The sequence below is a fragment of the Salminus brasiliensis genome, chromosome 18 (assembly GCF_030463535.1).
Source record: "Salminus brasiliensis chromosome 18, fSalBra1.hap2, whole genome shotgun sequence".
Classification (NCBI taxonomy): domain Eukaryota; kingdom Metazoa; phylum Chordata; class Actinopteri; order Characiformes; family Bryconidae; genus Salminus; species Salminus brasiliensis.
The window spans coordinates 26593481-26614211 of record NC_132895.1 but is presented as its reverse complement, the minus strand read 5'-3'; the positions used below and the strand labels follow the sequence as shown (position 1 = coordinate 26614211).

At 39.4% G+C, this 20731-nt stretch overlaps 2 protein-coding genes across 2 annotated transcripts in view; one reads left to right on the top strand and one right to left on the bottom strand.

Moving 5' to 3' along the window:
* Positions 1-224: 224 nt before the first annotated feature.
* alg13 (ALG13 UDP-N-acetylglucosaminyltransferase subunit) lies at positions 225-10929 on the top strand. The gene is made up of 24 exons (XM_072661974.1): positions 225-413; positions 540-623; positions 723-773; positions 1120-1166; positions 2153-2222; positions 3109-3190; positions 3422-3584; positions 3768-3837; positions 4427-4535; positions 5047-5111; positions 5263-5363; positions 6055-6170; positions 6344-6587; positions 7104-7217; positions 7398-7545; positions 8022-8163; positions 8250-8285; positions 8405-8460; positions 8574-8645; positions 8756-8939; positions 9645-9761; positions 9838-9878; positions 10193-10388; positions 10556-10929. The coding sequence occupies exons 1-24, from the start codon at positions 225-227 to the stop codon at positions 10825-10827; spliced, it is 2769 nt and encodes a 922-aa protein (XP_072518075.1). The 3' UTR covers positions 10828-10929.
* Positions 10930-12027: 1098 nt separating this feature from the next.
* The window catches only part of LOC140538913 (short transient receptor potential channel 5-like), a 31202-nt gene continuing 22498 nt past the window's right edge, over positions 12028-20731 (bottom strand). The window contains exons 10-11 of the mRNA XM_072661455.1: positions 15396-15485; positions 12028-14457 (exon numbers count right to left, since the gene is read on the bottom strand). Coding sequence (XP_072517556.1) covers positions 13591-14457; positions 15396-15485 — 957 coding nt within the window. The 3' untranslated portion in view covers positions 12028-13590. The remainder of the gene's footprint in view (positions 14458-15395; positions 15486-20731) is intronic.

The following is a 20731-nucleotide window of genomic DNA, read 5'->3' as shown; positions in this document are numbered from 1 at the left end:
ACCGTGTAAGTACCCATACCCTATCAGCAGCAGCCCCAGCGGTTTGTTAGTGGACAAATTCAAATTTCAAATCTCCGAAATGCGCAAAAAAACGATAACGGTTGAGCTTTGGTCGGTCAGTAGCGCGAGCGTTGGTTGAACTGCAGCGCTGCAGGCTTAAATTAATCAGGGCTCATGTGCTGCACCTGTTTCTTTCCAAACCAGAAAGGGAACTTTGGAGCTTCATGCTCTTTTTCGTGGACGTAGAGAGTTATGAAGCGTTGTGCCTTTTTTTAATTTATGATTTGTCTACCATGCAGAAAGCGCCGAAGAAGTATTTCGTGAACATGGACGAGTACCTAGCCAGCATCGGTTTGTACAGGAAGATGATGGCCCGAGACGCGTCCTGCCTCTTTCGAGCCGTTTCTGAACAGGTATTAAAACACAGCCGATTAGTGACTCATGTATTTGTTTTTCGAAAACGTTTGGTTTGGCCTCAGCGTCTTGAGAATTTCAGTTAAACTTCAACACCATGTGTATTCTGTTTTGGTGTGTGCTAGCTCTATTCCTCTCAGAATTACCATTACAAAATAAGGAAAGACTGCGTCGACTTTATGAGGGCAAACAAATGCAACTTCGAGCCTGTAAGTAAGTTTTAGGCTTTCTTGTCAGTCTGTGGCTCGGCTCTCAGTAATGTATGAGTCTTGTTTCATAAGGTTTGTTGTATTGCCCTTTTTTTGCAGTTTGTTGAAGGATTTTTTGAGAAGTATTTGGAGCGTTTGGAGGATCCCAAGGTCGGTGCTTTTGCTCACCCGGGGGGTTGGGTGGGAGCACAGCGCTAGTACACCCTAGCATCCGTGAAATGATCTAGTCAGCCAATGATGTGGCAGCAGTGCAAGACAGCACAATCACGCAGATAGGGGCCAGGCAGTATTCACATCAAAAGTCAGAAGGGGAGGGGTAATTTGTAGCTTGGCGTGCTTGTTAGTTTAAGATGGGCTGGTTTGAGCAACGTTAGTTTTAAAACTACTCATCTAGTGGGATTTCCATTGACCGTAGACTGTTCAGTTTATTTAGAAAAGTGTTTTAAAAAAAAAAAACAGCACATAATGTAACAGTCATGTTTAACTCTGCCCTTAGGAAACTGCAGGGCAAGTGGAGATTAAGGCTTTGTCTCTTCTATACAGGTAGTCTGTTTTTTTACTTTGTCATAGTTTCATTCACCTCTGTTGCCTTTGATTTTTTTTTTTCCTCCTTTATTTATATATATTTAAGTGATAGAATGACATTGTCCCTACCCATCATTTTCTTAACACAGGAAACTGGGCGTATGTTAAATTACAAACAAATAGTTTGATTTGGTTAGTCATATACTGGTCCTCACTGGAATTTATAAGTGAGGCAGAACTGCCCAGATTTGAACCCCGAGGACATTTGATGTGGCCGGTCAGAAAGTTACTCTCACTGGTGAGAGACCAAACATCATCTCCCATCTCCAAAATGGCAGGTTTTACAGAAGAAGGGGGAAAAAACCTTTAACAGTCAATGGAAGTGTAAAAAAGATTATATTCCAAGTCATTTTGGAGCAGATCTGTTGGTCCATTTATCTTAAAATTAGGGCACAATGTAAAAAACTGCCAAATTCAGATTGTTGAACATGGCAGAGATGGAGAGATGTTTTGCGTTACAGTATCAAATAAAAAGTAAATATAGATGAACACTTTAATCCTAATGTTTAATGAAATATTAGTGTAATGCTAAAACTAATTAAAAAAGGAAAAAATTAAACCTTTCTACCTTCATGTATTTTGTGTTTGCAAATTATTTTAATTAAGTAAATGTAACTAAATTTACTTCAAAAATGCATAAGATGCTAGAGTGGTTAGTGAGGCTTTGCATGGCATGTGCTATAATTTCCAGTGCTCATTCTGGTACTGTAGCATGTTGGTCATAGGAATTCCGATTTGGCCCCTTCTGGTCTGCTCCAAAAGTGAGGCTTCTGTATTATAAGTTTCCAGTTATGCTTCTAGAAACAGCAGTAGGAACGGATGTCATTTTTTAAAAAAAACGGTGAACATAAGAGATGATGCTCATATGAAGTGTGTGTGTGTGTGTGTGTGTGTGTGTGTGTGTGTGTGTGTGTGTGTGTGTGTGTGTGTGTGTGTGTGTGTAGGCGGTGCTTTATCATTTACAGGTACCCAGGGAAGCCGCCAACTGAGATCGGAGACGATGTCTTGCCCAAGGTGAGCGTAGGATGACTGAAGTTTCCCATGTTTTTAGTTTATTGAACTGGATGGCATGATGGCTCGGTAGCCAAGTCCTTGGTGTGTAAGGCCAATGATTTCTTGGTTGGCAACAAGTTCAAAGGCACTTTGGCTTTTTGCTTCCACCACCAGATGGTGCTTCTAAGTTAAAGACTGCAGAAAGACTACAAAGATTTTCACAGCACTGACTTGCTTAAAAAATTTTTTTTCTTTAATTAAGGGAAGGGAGGGTGAGGGAGAGAAACTTTTATTTGAATTATTTTTCACAACATCGAATCCTCAGAATATATCTTGTAGTATTTGCTAGTATGACCTGATAAATACTCAATTGAACATTGGTTTGTGATTGATTTGCTCATTTTATATTAAATATAGGGAAAAGTAATATTTCTGCTATTATTTATGTTTTTGTGATGCACAAACTACTACCCTGTGTGTATTATGGAGATCAGTGCATTTAAAGAACATTTATTGTTAACATTAGCATTAGGTAATTCTAACTCTTACAAACTGATCATTCTGAAAACACCAGCATTTTTTTAAAGGTTATTCTAGTGCTTTTCCTGATTTAAATATCAGTACTTGGTGATGGATCTTTCACTACAAGAGTCAATTACTTAAATTGTCTGCAAACAGGGTAATTTCTGTTTGGTTTAAATGCATGCAAGCATTACCAAAGAAGGAGCATAACTCAACTTCCAATAAATGCATCATTGGTATCATAAAATGTTGGTGTTCCATTTCTGGTCCTATTGGTTCCTTTATTTCTGTGCAACCTTCTAAACCAGGGACTGGAGACATCCGGATACATCAAAGATTGTTTATATATTTGTGTGTGGACTTAAGCACTTACTGTGTGTTCCAGATTTTGCTCTGTTGTTCCAGCAATGGTCACTATGACATTGTCTACTCAAGAGCCTATCCAGTGGATGCAGCAGTATGTCAGTGTGAGTTTTGCTAACATTTGTGAATCGCAAATTTTTCTGCCTCCAACATGTTTGTTCTGAAAGGAGCCGTTTGAAAATGAACTTAAAATGCTTTGCCAGCCACAGTAGTATTTATTGCATATGCTGTTCTGCCCCTGCAGTGTGTAAGAGGCATGTGTTCAATCTAGAAGGGAGAGATGGAAGAATATTGGGTGAATCCTGATGACATTTGTGCTTTAACTTTGTTTACAGCCCTATTGTATGAGTTGTTGTACACACGTGTTCTTGGCATTGAAGAGGAGGATCTACACATGGCTCTTGATGGATTCCGAGCAGGGGGACGACGCTATAGGAACAGCTTGTCTGTGTGCAGTGAGGATGGTGGTTATGATACCCCTGAAGATAGGGGTCCGAGGTCTGCACATACACAAACAGGAATTCAAGGCTATGTATTTCTGCCTGACAGAAGGTGCATTGTTTTATTACTGTACTTAAAATTTTCCAGCTGTAGGAATGCTCTAAAGTTGATGCTATCCGTACAACCATGAAACAAGGCACTACTAAGGATGTGTTTTTATGCTTTGCTTTGATGATCTAGGGAGGAGTGGGAGTTTAGTGGTCATAACCGTTCTGAGGATAAAGCCAAATTTGGACCTGAAGACCAAAAGGTGATGTAATCCAAAAGCAGGGACGCGCATGTATAGTTGTTTGTGACATTTTAGCACCCAAGCTAAATTGCATGTTTTGTGCACAAATTTTTACAAGTACATAGAAAATTTCTATGCATTTTAAAAAGGTAAAAAAGGTAAAGGTGCACGTATTTGTCACTGTACAGTGTGCACTGTACAGCGAAATGTGTCCTCCGCATTTAACCCATCTGGTAGTGAACACACACTCACACACACACACATGTGTTAGGGGCAGTGAGTACACACACACACCCAGAGCGGTGGGCAGCCAACTCCAGCGCCCGGGGAGCAGAGAGGGTAAAGGGCCTTGCTCAAGGACCCAACAGTGGCAGCTTGCCGAGCCCGGGAATCGAACCCACAACCCTGTTATCGATATCCCGGCGCTCTAACCGCTGAGCCACCACTGCCCTGCATAATTTAATGCATAATTACTGTTTTATTTGTTATGACCAGGTGGCCTGTACAAATGTTATCACTTTTTTTCCAAGAAACTCAACAAAGGAACTTCAACAGGGGTTTGCAGACATTTACATACAACTGTATGTGATAAATGTGGTTTTTCCTTTAGGCTCCAGAAGGACCAACAAAACTTGCTCTTCCCTACAAAGTCCTCAAATCATTGGAACCGGAGATGTACCGTAATGTAGAGTTTGATGTTTGGCAGGACAGCCGCAAAGGTGTGTAATTTGTAGTATGTTTTGCTTTATTCATGTCATGGCCTTATTTATTAAAAAGGTGTCCATGTTAATTCTTAAAATGGATCAACATTGATGCTTTTCCTTGTGACCAAGTGGGAAAATGCCTAGTTCTACTTTTTTGGAATAGGGTTTAGTTTTGTTTTCGGAATAGTCATTAGATTCTTAAGGTTTTATGTAAAATTGATGGGACCGCTGCATTGTATGATTTTGCAGACAGCGATGGTATTAAAAATGAGTAGAGAGTGACTGTCTCCAGGTCTGGTGTCGGGGAGCACTACATTCAACCATGTTTGTTAATGGACCTTTTTGAGAAGTTATGAAGTTCTCTGTAAGAGTTTCTGTAAATGTCAATCTGTCTCTGTTCAGGGGCAAAATGTAATTTGGTTCCCCACATTGTATTGAATGAATGATGTTCTCTTTTATTTATTTTCTCTTTTATTCTTATTTATTTATTTATTTGTATTTTATTAATTTATTTTTGGTGTTTTAGAACTGCAGAAGACTGATTACATGGTGTTTGCTGGCAGGCAGTATTTTTTAGGAGACAAGTGTCAGGTATAGTACACTAGGTTTGGCTTGTATAATACATTAAGTTCAGTCAAATTACACAGTAATGAATTTGTACATCTTTATGTTAATGGTCTTTAGTTTGTTTTGGTTTAGTGCCCTTCATAGGTTTGTTTGCTCATTAATTTTTGTTGCTCAGGTGCGTTTGGATCCTAAAGGGAAGTATTACAATGCTTTCATCCAGGAAGTAGGAACTCACCAAAGTGCTGTGACTGTGTTTATTGAAGAGCTGGGAGAAAAGTGAGTGGCATACACGTCACTGCCAGTTTAATAACAAGTATTGTCGTTAAATGGTATTATAAAGATGATGCCATTTCAGTGCTGTTGTGTCAAACTATGGAGGGTTATAGTTAGTGGCATAACCGACCTCTTCAGCCATGGATTCATTGACCAAGTCTAACCATAATGGTGTGGAATAGTGTTTTACTTTACAGAGGTTACTTTTTAAAGTAATAATTCCCTATATCTTGATGAGGTGCAATGAAAAGATCACGTGAACAAAACATGTGGAAAGAACCATTACGGTATGTAAACATTGTGCCTCAGGAGTCACATGTTTAAGAGGAATTGATTAGTAATGTATCAGTATGAGCCTGTTTTCAGCCGAAATATTGGCAAATATTTTTCCAGCTAGGCCAATTCTGAGAGCTGATCAGTCACATGAAACATATCATCCATGTTTGGTGAGCTAAGGATTGCAGCAGCTCTGTGCAGTCTATTCGGCTCTGGTACTTCCTAGAAATGGACTAATTTTATGATTGTTTAGATGACTTACTTGTCTTTTATTTAAATAACTAAGACCTGGCCTGTAAAAAGTTAATTTCTTTACAAATACAATGAACCTATCAGACCACTGTGATTTATTGGTTTAACTATCCTTTAATCAGTGTCTGCAAAAAATATTAACCAAGTTAACTTTCTTGTGTTATAGGCACTTGGTATCTTTGACCAATTTGAAACCAGTAAATCCTGTCCCAGCATGGAACGTAACACCAAGCAGAAAGGGCAACTCCTACAGCCATGCTGAACATTACCCTGGAGAACTAGGTGGCTTCTACCAACAATAATAGTGTTACACAAAATAACATTTTGATAGGGGGGCTATTTTGTTTGCATAATGTTAAGTTAAAATTTATTAACATTGACCGTTATCTTTCTGTTTGAGATTGGTAGCATTGAGTGTTTCCAGTCAGCTTAGTGGTGTTTGCTGTCTACTCCAGATCCTGAGCTGCGTGGGCGGCGCAGGTTTCTGAAGAAAACTCGGGGTAAAGAAGTTCTCATGGCCTTGTCTTATGGTCGGTCTCAGCCTGGCCTGCCCCCCCGTCTGCAGCCTTGCCCAGGGAACTTGTCCCCTGTCCGTGCTCCTGGGGTGCACAACACTGCTGCGCCCACAGGAGGCCTTGGCTATGAGCACTACCGCCCACACTCTGCCCCCAGACCACCTCGTGGATATGGACCACCCAGGTCAGACATCCAGGGCTGTCCATACTGACACGTTGTAGTACTGACTAGTTGGCCTATTTTAGCCACATCCTGCCTGTTTTATCTTTATCCTACCTGTTTGCACCGTGCTAGTATTAGTAGTCTAATACTACTGCTTGTAAAATCTATTGCAAATTCATGCTTTGGCATGTGACGATATGCTTTCTGAGTTTGATTGCACACCTGCTGCCTAATTGCTTCCCGCTCACTCCTGCAAGGAGCCAGTAATCTTAACTGGCCTATTCTAACCCGCAATTTTGTGTACCATGAGCTGGAAAGCAACTGGCATCCACAGAAACTCGCCTTGTGCAGATCTCTAATAGAGAAGAAAATGTTATGATGCATCTTAACAGACAATGTTACAAAAGGCTTCCTTTTCAGGTTTAAAGCCTTGGTTACAGCTTGATGTGCGTGCGTATGTCCAGTCTTGCTCTCTTTGTATACTGGGGCCTTTTTGTTTGTTTCCTGCTGTCTCCATGCCTTCACTATTCTGGTCAGAAGCTCAGCACGTTTCCTGAATAGACACCATCTCATTGGACCAGAGGTGGCATACTATCCCAGCCCTGGCAAACGCTGCTACCAAAGCTTTGACAATTACTCTTTCAAATCACGGTAAGAGATTCTCTCTAGACACTTCTTATAAGCCCTAGTTGAACATAGCCTTACCTAGAATCTAATCCCTTAATGTGTAATTATATTTGTCTTGAGACCGCAGTTGAAATGGTGGAAAAAAAAATTTTTTGTTCTGTTTAAGTGTCCTATAGCCAACTGTAAGTGTATTTTCTTGTACAGCAGGAGCAGGCGTCAGATGCACTCTGTAAATAAGGAATGTCAGTTCAGCTTTGTGCCTGACCCGGGAGAGGACACCCAGGACATAGAAGGAGCCATGACCTTCTATGAAATGGAGCAAGCAGATGAAAATGCTTTCTCACCCATACCAGTTTGTTACAGTTTTGTCTAACTTGGACAGGAACTTTACTTTCATTCTGTTGATTTACCAGCAGGGATGTAGTGGATAAAGCATTGGGTAAACCTGAGACGTCATTGGGGAGTTTTTCTTATTCAGCCTATTTTGTCTGATGTGTAATAAGGTTGTATATACTTAAACTAACTTAAATTGTTAACTGAATAGGTCGTTTTCATACAAATATAAAAAATAATAAAATTATTGTTCTAAATTCTCTTGTAAATTTAGAAAAGAATTTAATTTTAAAGTTTAAAAAGTCCATTTGTGTTTTTACCCTCCACTGAATCCCTGATTGCCACGAACAGTAGTTTAGCAAAAGAACTGAGAATGCTGAATGAACACTTTTGTATGGGCAAACACATTGTATTTTGTAATTAAATACCCTACAAACGCTGATACCATTTCCCTTAAAATTATGTATTTTGTCTTGTTTATCTCTGTCTCTGCAGGGTCAAACTGTTTCTAGCACCATGGTACCTGGTCCTGCTACTTACTGGGTGCCAAGAGGCTCCAGCCCTATACCATCTAGTAAACAACCCATAACATCGTCTGAGGAGGACCCTGATGAAAGGAGCACTGCTGGAGACCATGGTAGCTTCTTTTTCTACTCTACCCATGCATTTAAACATATACACATTTACCCTGCAAGATGGTAACTTTTCAGTGTCCTTTCACAGGTGAATACACAGAAGAGTACATATTTTCCGCCTCTGGTTAGTGTTTATTTTAGGTTCTCTTTATGCAGCATGCATCACTATTGCATGTGTGCTTTAATGTTTGTTACTTTTATTTGTAATCTGTCTAATGTACCTTACTGTTTTTCGAATTTCAGATGCAGGGTTTCAGACCCCGTCTGTTTATGCTGCTGCAGAGTCTACTACCAACCTGGTACTGTGCACATCTTGTGCTTGCTTCTATATTCATTCAAGATATTTCTTACTCATTGTGCCTTAAATGACCACCTATACACTAAATCCTGGTAATGAACTGTTTGGTTTTAGACTATTCAAGAGGGAGGCTCTCGTGCTGGGTCACCACAAGAGGGTGTTGCTACCTACAGTTACTCTCAACAGGCATGTTTTCTATATGCTAAATTTGCTGCATGATTTATTTGCTAGATTATCCTAGAGAAATTATTGGAAATTCTCAGTCACTTGCTTAGGATTTTTGACATGTTTTTCAGGTGGTAGTGAAGTCAGCAGTACTTTCTTCCTCTCAGCCAGTCAACTCTGCCTCAGCTGCCATCTTTACCTCCAATTCCTCTCCTTCTTCCTCAGCTGGGAGCTCCCATAGCTCCCCAAATCCTCTACAGCCTTCTATCACCACCCCTGGGCAGCCCCCACCTCTACACTCAATGGGAAGGCCAGGTTTGTCCATCCTTTTATCTCTCTGCGCCATTATAACTATAAATTCACTACTTGGCCAAAAGTAGGAGGCCATCTTCTCTAATTAGTGAGCTATTTTAGCCACACCCATTGTTAGAAAGCACGTAATCTCCTAATCAAAGATTTATGCCGTGCTAGAACTGCTTCAGGCAGTGAAATTCTGTCCCAGTCAACACTCTTCTCAGGTTCTAAACAACTTCTGGAAGAAACATCAGCATGAGAACACATTTCCTTGCATGAGAAGCTGTACTTGCACCATTCCACCACTGCAGTAGCAACAGTTTGGGGGGGGGGGGATCTTGTAGGTGCATAGGTTAGCTCTATAAAGACATGACATGAGACATGACATTGGTTCTTTTGGAAGCAGCCATGATCTAAAGGTTGATGCCCAACATAGATATTCACAACCTAACCCCTAGTTTTTAGTGAATACTTCTTTTGCTTGCTTCGTTGCACTGTTTGTAAAGAAGGAACAACATGAACCTTGCCTGGTGCTTATTTGGCATTTATCAGTCACTTCAGTGGTGTGAACTACTAAAGAACCCAGTAGGATTCAGTCTTGAGTCATGGTTTAATTGAGCTTTGTGATTTGAATGGTGCCTTGATTACAAGGTCAAGGTCATTTTTGTCAGGTCTGAATTCAAAATTTGACACATGCCCTGTTTTGCACTTTCTCTTGCGCTCTAGGTTCGGTGCAGTTTCCACCACCATCCCCATGGTTTGTAAATGAAGTCGGGGAACCAGTCACTGTGGCCCCACCACCCCCTTACTCTTATGACCCTAATGGCAGTGACTTACCTAGAGGTTAGAAAAACCAACAGCTTTTTCATAGATTGTGTTTTGTAACACTTGTTTTTAACAAAGTGCTTTGTTCCCACAGATTGCAAGGTCTTGCAGTATTTTTTCAACTTGGGGGTACAGGTTGGTGATGTAGCCTGCTCTTTAAAAAGTGTCTGTCTGTCTGTGTCTGTTCAAATTAAACGTTGTTTGAATGGACTATCAGTAGTTTTGGCCTCTTGTTCCTTATTTATAAGTCAAAAGGAGCATTTTTACATTGAGGCTTTTCTCTGCTCATTTTGACTTAATGTCTGTTATACAGTAACAATTTTTGAAGCTTAAATATTTTAGATAATTTTGACACCAGCTTGGTTAAATAGAATGTGAGAGGAAACATGTCTAACCATGATTTGGTAGGCATGCATTTTTAGCCAGGTTCTTTGTTCTTCTGTCTGCAGACTTATCAGCAGAGTTACTGGCATTCCATGGTGCATATGCAGCAGCTGTACCAGCAGCCTGGGGCTGGTGGGGAGCCTCAGTTCCAGCCTTATCCAAACCCTGCTGCAGCTCCAAGTCCTGACCATACTGTCCCCCAGCCCTACCCTGAGCCTGCCCGTTCATGCCTCCAGCCTCAGGTTGAGCCGGCCAGCAACGGTCAGCTCCTCTCAATCACCACCTCTGCAAACCTTCATACTCTAAACTTGCACATCAGCCTTGAGCTTTTTACATAGTCTGCTGTCCTCTTGCTTTTCTTCTTCACTACATCTCTTCACAACTTTTCCCACCCTCACCATCCGTCTCCATTGCTTCCTCCTTTCCAGGCACCCCTGTGGCCATGGAGCCCCCAAATCCAGCAGTCCCGGGCACGGTGTTCTTCCCCCTGGTGCAGGAGCAGTGCAGCCAGCCCCCCCTACACCCCACCTACGAGCCTTACGTGCCTGTGCTCTCCACTACCTACCACTACCTCACGCCCTGGAACCCTGTCCCACATCCACGTTTCCACCACACCTCATACTGCCCCTCCTCCCACCCTCATGTTAATTACATCACCACCCCATCTCACCCCACACACTTTGTGCCACCCAGTATGTAACTAATCACAAGGGGCCTTATCCTCTGTAGCACTACCTCACAAGCACGGTTCCTTTGTTATTACAGTTCCTTTTAGTACCTTTTTTTTTTTTATGGTGTTCACCCTTTTGGGTTTATTTATGGTTTGTTTCTCACTTGGTTTTTGTTTTGTATTGTTGAATAGTTTGTTTTTCTTAATAAAGGGTTTCCCAATATGTTTGAGTGCTATTTTTTTTTTTTGTGTGTTGTACGCTTTTATTCTGCACCTTGTACTGTAACACTGTACCGTTACAGCAAGTCCACAAATGTGCTGCAGTTCAAATTCAGTTCTAGTCCTTAATCATTACTCAATAAGTATTACAATGCTTTGAGTAAGAACAGCGAGTTAGAATCATCCCATTAGAAATATCTTTGCAATTAAAAAATCTAAACTTGAATGGTGATCTAAATTTCATCTGAATTTTACGGTTGAAATTCAGTCTCTTTACATCTTATTTTCAGTTTAAAGAGAGTCTGGGGGTTTAGCAGGGTTTAGCATGTGCTTCAGAGCACATAATTCTACACTGAGCAATCGCACCATGGTTGACGAGTAACACTTAGCACAAACCGATTCTTTTCTGCAGATCTATGCTGGATTGTGCTAAAGGTACATTTCTGAAGCTGTTTTGATGTGAATGTGTTTAATTTTTTATCTTTGAATCAGAGAAAATGTTACTTTCACAATTGTTTTCAAATTCACATCTATAATGATTCTAAGCTCCATACAATAGTGCTGTAATCAGCCGGAGTGAAAGATTCCTAGAATGCAAGTCTGTATTTTTGACACCATGTTGAGGAAACCTCACATCCTCCAGGCTTACACAGCACTTTAGCCAGGATTTTATACAACAAATAATCATAACTGAATAACCCAGGCTGTCACAGGAACTAATGTAATCATGACAGGTGTTTGGAGGCCGTCCAATTGGAAGGAAGTGCAGGAAGGCACTGAGTGACCATGCAACCCAGATAGAAGACTTCCTGTTTGCCTCATAAAATATGTAGTGCACTGGGGTCTCAGTGGGTCTCACTATTTATCACCTAAAACCTGAGGGTCCTACCATACATTATGGCATTTATCAGCAATATGATCCTCCACAATTGCATGTTAAATTGTTTGATTTTGTGATGTTCATTTAGCAGCAGTAATAAAACAATGTAAATAACAAACACCAACACTGTGTTTCTGTGTTTACATGATATATTTGGATGTTTTGAAGCAAAGGAATGTGGACAGCTTTTACGATTGCAAATCTCTTAAAATTTAGACCAACAAATCTAGGGATATTTCTATAAATGCTATCCATGCAAATCAAACTGGATATGAAAAATAACCTGTTTATTTCATTCCATTACATTGTCGTGTGACTTAATGACCATTTCATATGAATTCCATCATTCTTATAAGCATAGTTAAGCAATATAGAAAATCATACCAAAGCAACTTTTCTGTAAATCAAGATAAAAAAATCCTTGTCTTGAGACATAAGTTAAGCATAACAAAAATCTCTCTTATCCCAGGAAAAAATATAGAAAAATAACTTTATACAAAAACAGAAAATTATTATTCTTAAAGTTTCCAAAAAAAGAACTTGAGAAAAAGTTGAGATGTATCAGTTTAACTTATTTGCACAAATTAGAGTAAAATATATTACGAAACAGATGTTACTAAAACTTTTTAAAGCAACATCCAACAAAGTGAAGAATGAGGATAATGAACGACATATTCGGTTAATATGTTTCACAAACCTAATTATTATACGAGTCAGGTTTCTGAACACAAAATAAGTTTTAGTCTATGACTTATCTGTGTTTGCACTGACACACTTGCCCAGGTTGTTTCATAATCTGAATTTACACCACCAGCTCAAGTTTCAAAATAGGACAAACACTATATAGCCATTCACTAGAGACAAACTATCCCTCAGCAGAAAAATCCAAATTCCTCTGTAAACAAAATCATGAAGTGCATGCACATGGGATTATTGTTCAAATGCATATGTCATAATGTGGCAGTGTTGTTAGTTTGATCTTTCTCTTTTTTGTTCCAACACCAGGACACTACCCATAAAGATCTGCCCTCATTCTAATGATTTTCACTGTAAAATCAGTTGATAATGAACCAATAACTATTCTAATAATTTAAAGAATGCCTTTCACCTGTGAAGAAGGGAACTATTCTGCATAGCTGGCACTTTGGCACATTTAGCCATGCTGCTACCACCTCTGATATGTAGCAAGATCAGCAAAACACATCCAAGGGATTCACTTTAACCTTTGGCTATATGTCTCTTCCTGAACTCCTGAATGCTATGCTTGTGAAAACTGAACATTTTCTTAAGATGAACCAGGAAAGCATCATTAAATCAATAGCACACAGTATGTATTGATAATGAGCAATGTAGCTATTACTCTGTGCTGCAAAGAAAATTGATATTTGGTGTGTGCAATGTGTCAAATAGAAAACAGCATTGCATTAGAGGTGTGTCACCAATGCAAATACACTCCCATATTGCAGAAAACATAAATGTTAACATTTCCAATATTGTATACAGTATTTAAAGACTACTTATTTGCTAATTATATTTTGCAGTAATAAAGCAATTTGAATACACTGCATGTATGAGTATCGTCCATTGCCAGTATTGTTGATACACAGTCATTTTAGGCCAGAAACAGTCATAGTGGGAGCCCCTCAGTTGTCATGGCCTACTCTTAAGCAGTAATTAAGATTAAGAGTCTGTGCCTAGAGCTGTGTTGTGACTGACTCTTCCTGCTCCCAGTAAGAAGAACCCAGGTTTTCACAGGGCCCAACATAACCCTGACAGAGGTCCTCACTAGAGGACAGCAGACGGGAGCTGGAGGCAGTCAGGCTGGAAGCACAGTGCAGGGGAGGCAGCGAGGAGTGGCCTGGGGGTCTTAGTAAGAGGCTGTCCCTGCCATTTGCCTGCTGTGATGTGGACTGTGTTGGGTTTTGATCTCTCTCACTGGATCCTACTCCCAGTGTGTGCAGGTGCAGCTCACTCCTTGTCACACGGCCCTCCGGCGGGGTCCGCGGGTCCTGCCAGGAGGTCTGCGGCTGTAAAACTCTGACCGAAATGCTGTAGGCAGACTGTTGCTGTTGCTGAGGAGGCTGATTGCTTAGGCTTTGCGTACCTGCCTCTGGCATATGTCCATTCATGCGATGGAACAGCAAGCCTAAACGTCGCAAAGAGTCCTTCTTTGAGCGTGAGAAGCGCTGTAGGCGGCTGCTTGTCCTGACAAATGAGGAGGGCGACCACTTGCTCTTTCTCAAGCCGTTGCTCTTTGGTCTATCGTCGGGTAACTCCTCCATGCCCGCCATGGAGCAGAAAAGGGCTGACACACTGTACTGGCCCTCTTGGTTCCTCCTGTCTACCTGGGTGAAGGAGACAGAGCTCTTGACCTTGGTCGACTCTGTCTTCTCTTCACAGCTCGCATCCCTATCCTGTCTCTCCTCCTCTTGTTCAGCCTCGGCTGGGTCATCCTGCTGTGTGGCCTCACTGCTGGAGGAATAGGTGCGGCGTGGTGGTTTGCGGTTGCCCAGCAGGTCCAGAACCTCATAGCGGAAACTGGAGATGTCCTGCTTGAGCTCCTTAATCAAGCACAAGGAGACAGGAATTTAATTAAGGCAGAGCAAACCAAACAATCCCACAGCACTCAATTAAAGGAAATATTTGTCACTGAAATTGAATGGAAGGAATGAGCTTTGGAGGCTAACAAGACTGTGCAGCACTTGCAGATCAAGGCTCCTTTACTTTAGACACAAGTAAGCATAAATATTATTAATTTCAAATAATATTTGAAATTAATTCCCCTCACAAAACTTAAACTCAAACACTTTGTACAAGAACCAGTTTAGTAAAAGAAACTTTAAATACTAATACACAATTCAATGTAAATCCTGATTATGTTAAACACCTTGAATTCAGGAATAACTTAACATGCATTGCTTTCCATGTAATTAGGTTGAAATTAGGTTTCCTAAAAATGTTTTTTTATATTATTACAAATAAAAAATAATTTCCAGACTACTTGAATGAATAGTGAATAGAATGAATTAGTGAATTTGTGAACTAAAATGCAGAATTAACCCTTTAAAGGCTTCCACATGGCAGAGCTGCTCAGATTAAATCTGAACTAGCATAAGCACAAGCAAAATAGTTCACATACTACATACTATTAGTTTGACAGCTAGTGTTTATTCATAATAATGTCATGCTATGATAGAGAGGAGGCTGAAGTCTGTGGATTCAACAACATTTCAACAGGAGTATACATCCAAAATAGTTTCAATTTAGTTACAAGATTATGCTCTGTTCTGCTCTATATTAGATTGTATTGTAGGTGTGGAAGAAGCCTAAGTGAGGGTAACAATTTTATTGTCAGTATAATGCAGCTTCTAAAAGCAGTTTTGTTTGGCTGAAAAAAAAACATGTTATAATAATAACATAATAATAATAATAATAATAATAATAATAATAATAATAATATAATTGGACACTTGCTTTATAAAAAGAGAATAAAATAAACCTTGAAGTTTTCTTCTGTCAGCCCCTCATCTGTTTTGGTTCGGCGGATCATGGCTGCCACGTATCGCTTAACCAGATTTCTGATCACCTCCTAAAACAACCAACCACAGAAGCATTACTGCTACATTTCATCAATACAGAATATTATACCCTTAAAAGAATCACCTTTTCCTCTTTCTGAACCCCAAAGGACATATTATAATCTACCTTTCAGCTGGAGAGATGAAAAGTTGGGGAAAATACTTCCCTTAATAAACACCAGTTTATTAAGGAAGGAAAACAGTTTTGGGCATATTCATGACATATGTGTTAGCTGGAGGTGAAAATCTGGACTTGCATGCATTAGCATTCATTTGCATATTCAATAAAGGACGAGCCAATGGTGGCTCTATAAAACAGCCCCATTCACAAGCCTTGAACCTGTTTAGGGATAAATAAAACCAATCACACTGACTTGAGTGACGGGAATAATATTTGCCTGCAGTTGAGAAGGCATACCATTCCAAATGATAATGGATAGTGACTAGAGAAGTAGAGGTTGCAGGCATAGTCCTGGCCATTTACCAGTGCACAATCCATCAGATTCAGCTATTACATGTCATCAGGTCATGTGGGAAACTCATAGTATTAGCCTAATTTTATTTAGATAGTAACTTTTAATGGCAAATTGAATAAAAGAAGGGCCTAAACTGTTCAGAGTTCAAATCCTGCATGTACCATTTTAGCTGAACCCATACAAGTCCATTGGCTGATTTTATTGCTTTCATTGTAAAGCATGCATTAATATCTCACTTTCAAGGTCTTTTTGGGAACATTTTGGAACGTGACTGAAACATAATGAAATTGTTTGCTGAACAAAACTAATTAAAAAGTATTTTTGTAACATCTTTCCTAATTTTTTTGTCAACTTGCTGTGTCAACACTGTGCCAGTCACAGGGTTATATTAGTCAGATTTTTTAAATTCCTTTTTGGGACCTTGTCAAATTTCATAGTTTTAGAATAGAGTATAGAAACATAATGACTCACAGAAATTAGATTAGATTCATGAATTAGATTATTAGATTAGAAAAAGAAAAAAACAAAGATGATACAAAATATAAGTCATTAAAAGATAACAAATAAAATAAGGCATTGAAAATTGCAAAAGAAAATTGCTGATTTAGAGTTAGCTATATATATATACAGTCATGCCCGAAAGTATTCATACCCCTGTCAAAGTTTGACTTAAATTTACTTTTATTTAACCAGAAATTATATTTTTGCCTGGAAATGACACAGGCATCTCCCAGGAGATAACACGATGATGTACAAGAGGCATCATTGTGGGAAAAAATATTTCTCAGCTTTTATACACATTTGAACAAAAAGTGGCATGCCCAAAATTATTCATACCCTTCTCAATAATTAATAGAAAAGCCTTTATTGGCTATTACAGCAATCAAACGCTTCCTGTAATTGCTGACCAGCTTTTTGCATGTCTCCACTGGTATTTTTGCCCATTCATCTTTAGTGATGAGCTCCAACTCTTTGAGGTTCGAGGGTCTCCTTGCCATCACCCTGATCTTTAGCTCCCTCCACAGATCCTCAATTGGATTCAAGTCAGGACTCTGGCTGGGCCACTGCAAAACATTAATGTTTTTGTCTGCTAACCATTTCTTCACCACTTTGGCTGTGTGTTTTGGGTCGTTGTTGTGCTGAAATGTCCACCGGTTCCCAAGGCCAAGTTTCTCTGCAGACTGCCTGATGTTGTTGTTGAGAATCTTGATGTATTGCTCTTTTTTCATGGTGCCATTTACTGCGATCAAGTTCCCTGGTCCATTGGCTGAAAAACACCCCCAAAACATTAGGTTCCCACCACCATGTTTGACAGTGGGGATGGTGTTCTTAGGGTTGAAGGCTTCTCCTTTTTCACGCCAAATGGTGCACACATCATTGTGGCCAAACAATTCAATTTTTGTTTCATCTGACCATAAAACAGAACACTAGAAGTCTTCTTCTTTGTCCAGATGAGCATTTGCAAAGGTCAAGCGGGCTTTTGTGTGCCCAGCAGTGTGCAGTGTCCGTTGAACTGTCTGCCTTGAGATGTCGCCACCAGCAGAGTCCAGATTCACCAGGATGGCCTTGGTGGTGATCCTTGGATTTTTCTTCACCTCTCTCACTATTCTCCTGGCCAGCACAGGTGTCACTTTTGGCTTCCGACCACATCTTCTGAGATTTTCCACAGTGCGGAACTTCTTGTATTTTTTAATAATACTTTGCACTGTAGCCACTGGAACTTGAAAACATTTTGATATGGCTTTATAGCCCTTTCCTGACTTGTGAGTGGCCACAATGCACAGCCGCAGGTCCTTAGTGAGCTCCTTTGTCTTAGCCATGACTGTCCACAAACCAACTGCAGAGAGCTGCTGTTTTTCTCCTGTTGAGTTGATTAAAACAGCTGTTCCCAATGAATCAGGGTAATTAGGATGCTTTAAAACAGCTTGGACTATTTGGAATGGTATAGAACTTTGGATTTTCCCATATACTGTGACAGTTTTCAAAGGGTATGAATAATTTTGGACATGCCACTTTTTGTTCAAATGTGTATAAAAGCTGAGAAATACTTTTTCCCACAATGATGCCTCTTGTACATCATCGTGTTATCTCCTGGGAGATGCCTGTGTCGTTTCAAGGCAAAAATATAACTTCTGGTTAAATAAAAGTAAATTTAAGTCAAACTTTGCCAGGGGTATGAATACTTTCGGGCATGACTGTATATATATATATATATATATATATATATATATATAGTTTTTCCACAGCCATAATGAATACAAATTGCAGTTGTCTCAGCTTTAATATTACATCTCTCCTAATTCCCAAATAAAAGAGTCCATCTTTTATACAATGGGTATAAGCCTCAGGCAAAACCTCGTCTAGCGCAATATGTACTGTACCTTTCAAATTTATTTAAATATGCAGGATGATGTCATAACCATATTACAACAGGATATTGCATGTTTTCCTAATCTACTTGGCTGACACTAATTTCTCTTTACAGTGGAGCCTTAACATGGCTGATGATGACTTGCTTGTGAAGAAAAATACTGTCAAGCTAAACAACGATCATGTTAAAAAGATGAAAGTAGATGAAGGTAGAGAAACCTATAGATTATAGATTGAATGTGCAGAATATTAATAATAATAGAACATGCCATCTTTCTAGGTATAATATCCACAAGAAAAATAAGGACCACAGAGGCTCATGGGTAGATTTGTAACATTCATGTAATATGTGCTTTTTCTGCTTAAATAATATCACTTAAGTAACCACGCTTAACCTAGATAGATCGCCCAAAAGCATCTTAAAGTTAAAATTCTTAACTGGTAGAAAGAGAGTATTCAGTGAGAGGCTCACTCTGCAATTTAAGAATGATCTTTATGTATTTGGAAAAATCCAGCTCAGGTGGCAGCCATTTGACAGAGATAGCAAGTTATATGGGTATATATATGTGAGATTCTATATACACATAATAAGCTCTAAATGATAAAGCCATTGTGTTCATGGCTTTAATTTACGCAAAAAACATTTTTGAAATTGTTATTTACTGTGCTTCCTTTTGCTCATTTAGAAACAACATGCTAAATAGAATAGAATATTGAATAGTATAACTAGTAGAATAATATAATATAATATAATATAATATAATATAATATAATATAATAATACAACTAGTGTTACTAGTGTATAATGCTTTGTCAATACAACATTGTGTTAAACAATTTAATGCTGTTCTTTAGGCTAACACTACATCAATGTTGTATTCCCTTTATATGAATCAAAATATGCATTCAAATTCAGTCAGCTGGTTTGAATAGAATCACTTAGCATATCTGAAACAAATAGTTTTCAGATTAATTTTGTTTAGTAATATGTAAACCTATACATCAGAAAAAAAACATAGCATTAAATGTACACTCCATGACCAAAAGTCTGTGGACAAATATCTGATCCCTTCATTGCTGCCCCCACGTCTCTGGGAAAGTCTGAAACATGGGGATTCGCTCTCATTCAGCCACAAGTGCAATAAGACCTGGTATTATTCCCCATTCATTCCAGTTGTTTAATATGATCAAGGTAATTTCTTTATTGATGTAGCTTTGTGCAGGAGGTCACTGTCATGCAAAAACAGGAAAATGCCTTCCTTAACCTGATGCCACAAAGCTGGTAAGCTTCCCAGACAATGAATAAACAGAAAAAAACATTAATGATCTATACTATACTGTTACATTCTATTAATACTGTTACATTGCTTCCTCTCCATTTAAGCCCACACCTTCTAACACACTGGGTAAACATTTCACAACCAAGAATTGGGATTGAGATTGAGGTCTGGTGATTTTGCTTGCCAGTCAAAATGTATCAGTGTTCTGTCTTGTCTGTAGAACCAGTATCACATAGTTAGATCTAAACACAATACAGTTGGGATGTAAGAGCATCATTGTTGTGCTCTGAACATAAAGCACAAAGTGGGTAGGACAATGGGACAATCTCAAGAAATAATTTTTACCTGACACATCTTAAGCTGGCAAGAGGACATGCAATTAAGCAAATTATGAAGAAATTATGCATGTGACTACACTTTTGTTTGGGGAGCTCACAGTTCTCTAGAATCCATGTATACTGTGATGCTAAACTTCCGTTCACTGGACCTAACAGCTCAAGCTTAAATCAGCCACAGGTTACTCCTTCCTAATTAAACTTCACAGTTGGCATTTGGGTAAGTAGCATTCTACTAGCACCAGCTACATTCAGACCCATTATTACATCCATCAGACAGCCAGATGGTGAAGCCTGATTCTTCACTCCAGAGAACATGTTGCCACTGCTCCTCTGAGTCCAATGGCGGTATGTTTTAACCAACACGATGTTTGGCATTGCGCATCATATTCTTGGGCTTGGTTGCTTGGCAATGGAAACGCAATTCACGAAGCTCCTGACAAATGCTTCATGTGCTGACATTTCTTCTAAAGGCAATTTGGAACCAAATATTAAGTGCTGCAACTAAGGGTTGATTTTTTTACCCGTTTTAGCACTAAGCTCTCCAATGGTTTGTCGCTTCATGGCTGAGCTGCTTTTGATCATCGATGTTTCCACCATACAATAACAACACATATGCAGGGCAGAAATTTAACGAACTGACTTGTTTAAGAGGTGGCGTCCTATGAGTGTGCCATCTTAAACGTCAAAGAGCTCAACACGAGCCATTCTTCTGCCATGGTGTTTGCATGGCTATATGTCAGATTTTATTCAAACTCACTGCTTAGAAACACTGATTCCTTACTACTTTGAGCTA

Excerpts from the sequence above, each read along its gene's own strand:
- alg13 (XM_072661974.1), top strand. The coding sequence starts at position 225 with ATGCTCTTTTTCGTGGACGTAGAGAGTTATGAAGCGTTGTGCCTTTTT. Across the intron at positions 3,191-3,421 it reads GGATGCAGCAGTATGTCAGT|CCCTATTGTATGAGTTGTTG; the intron begins GTGAGTTTTGCT and ends CTTTGTTTACAG. Across the intron at positions 6,171-6,343 it reads ACATTACCCTGGAGAACTAG|ATCCTGAGCTGCGTGGGCGG; the intron begins GTGGCTTCTACC and ends TGTCTACTCCAG.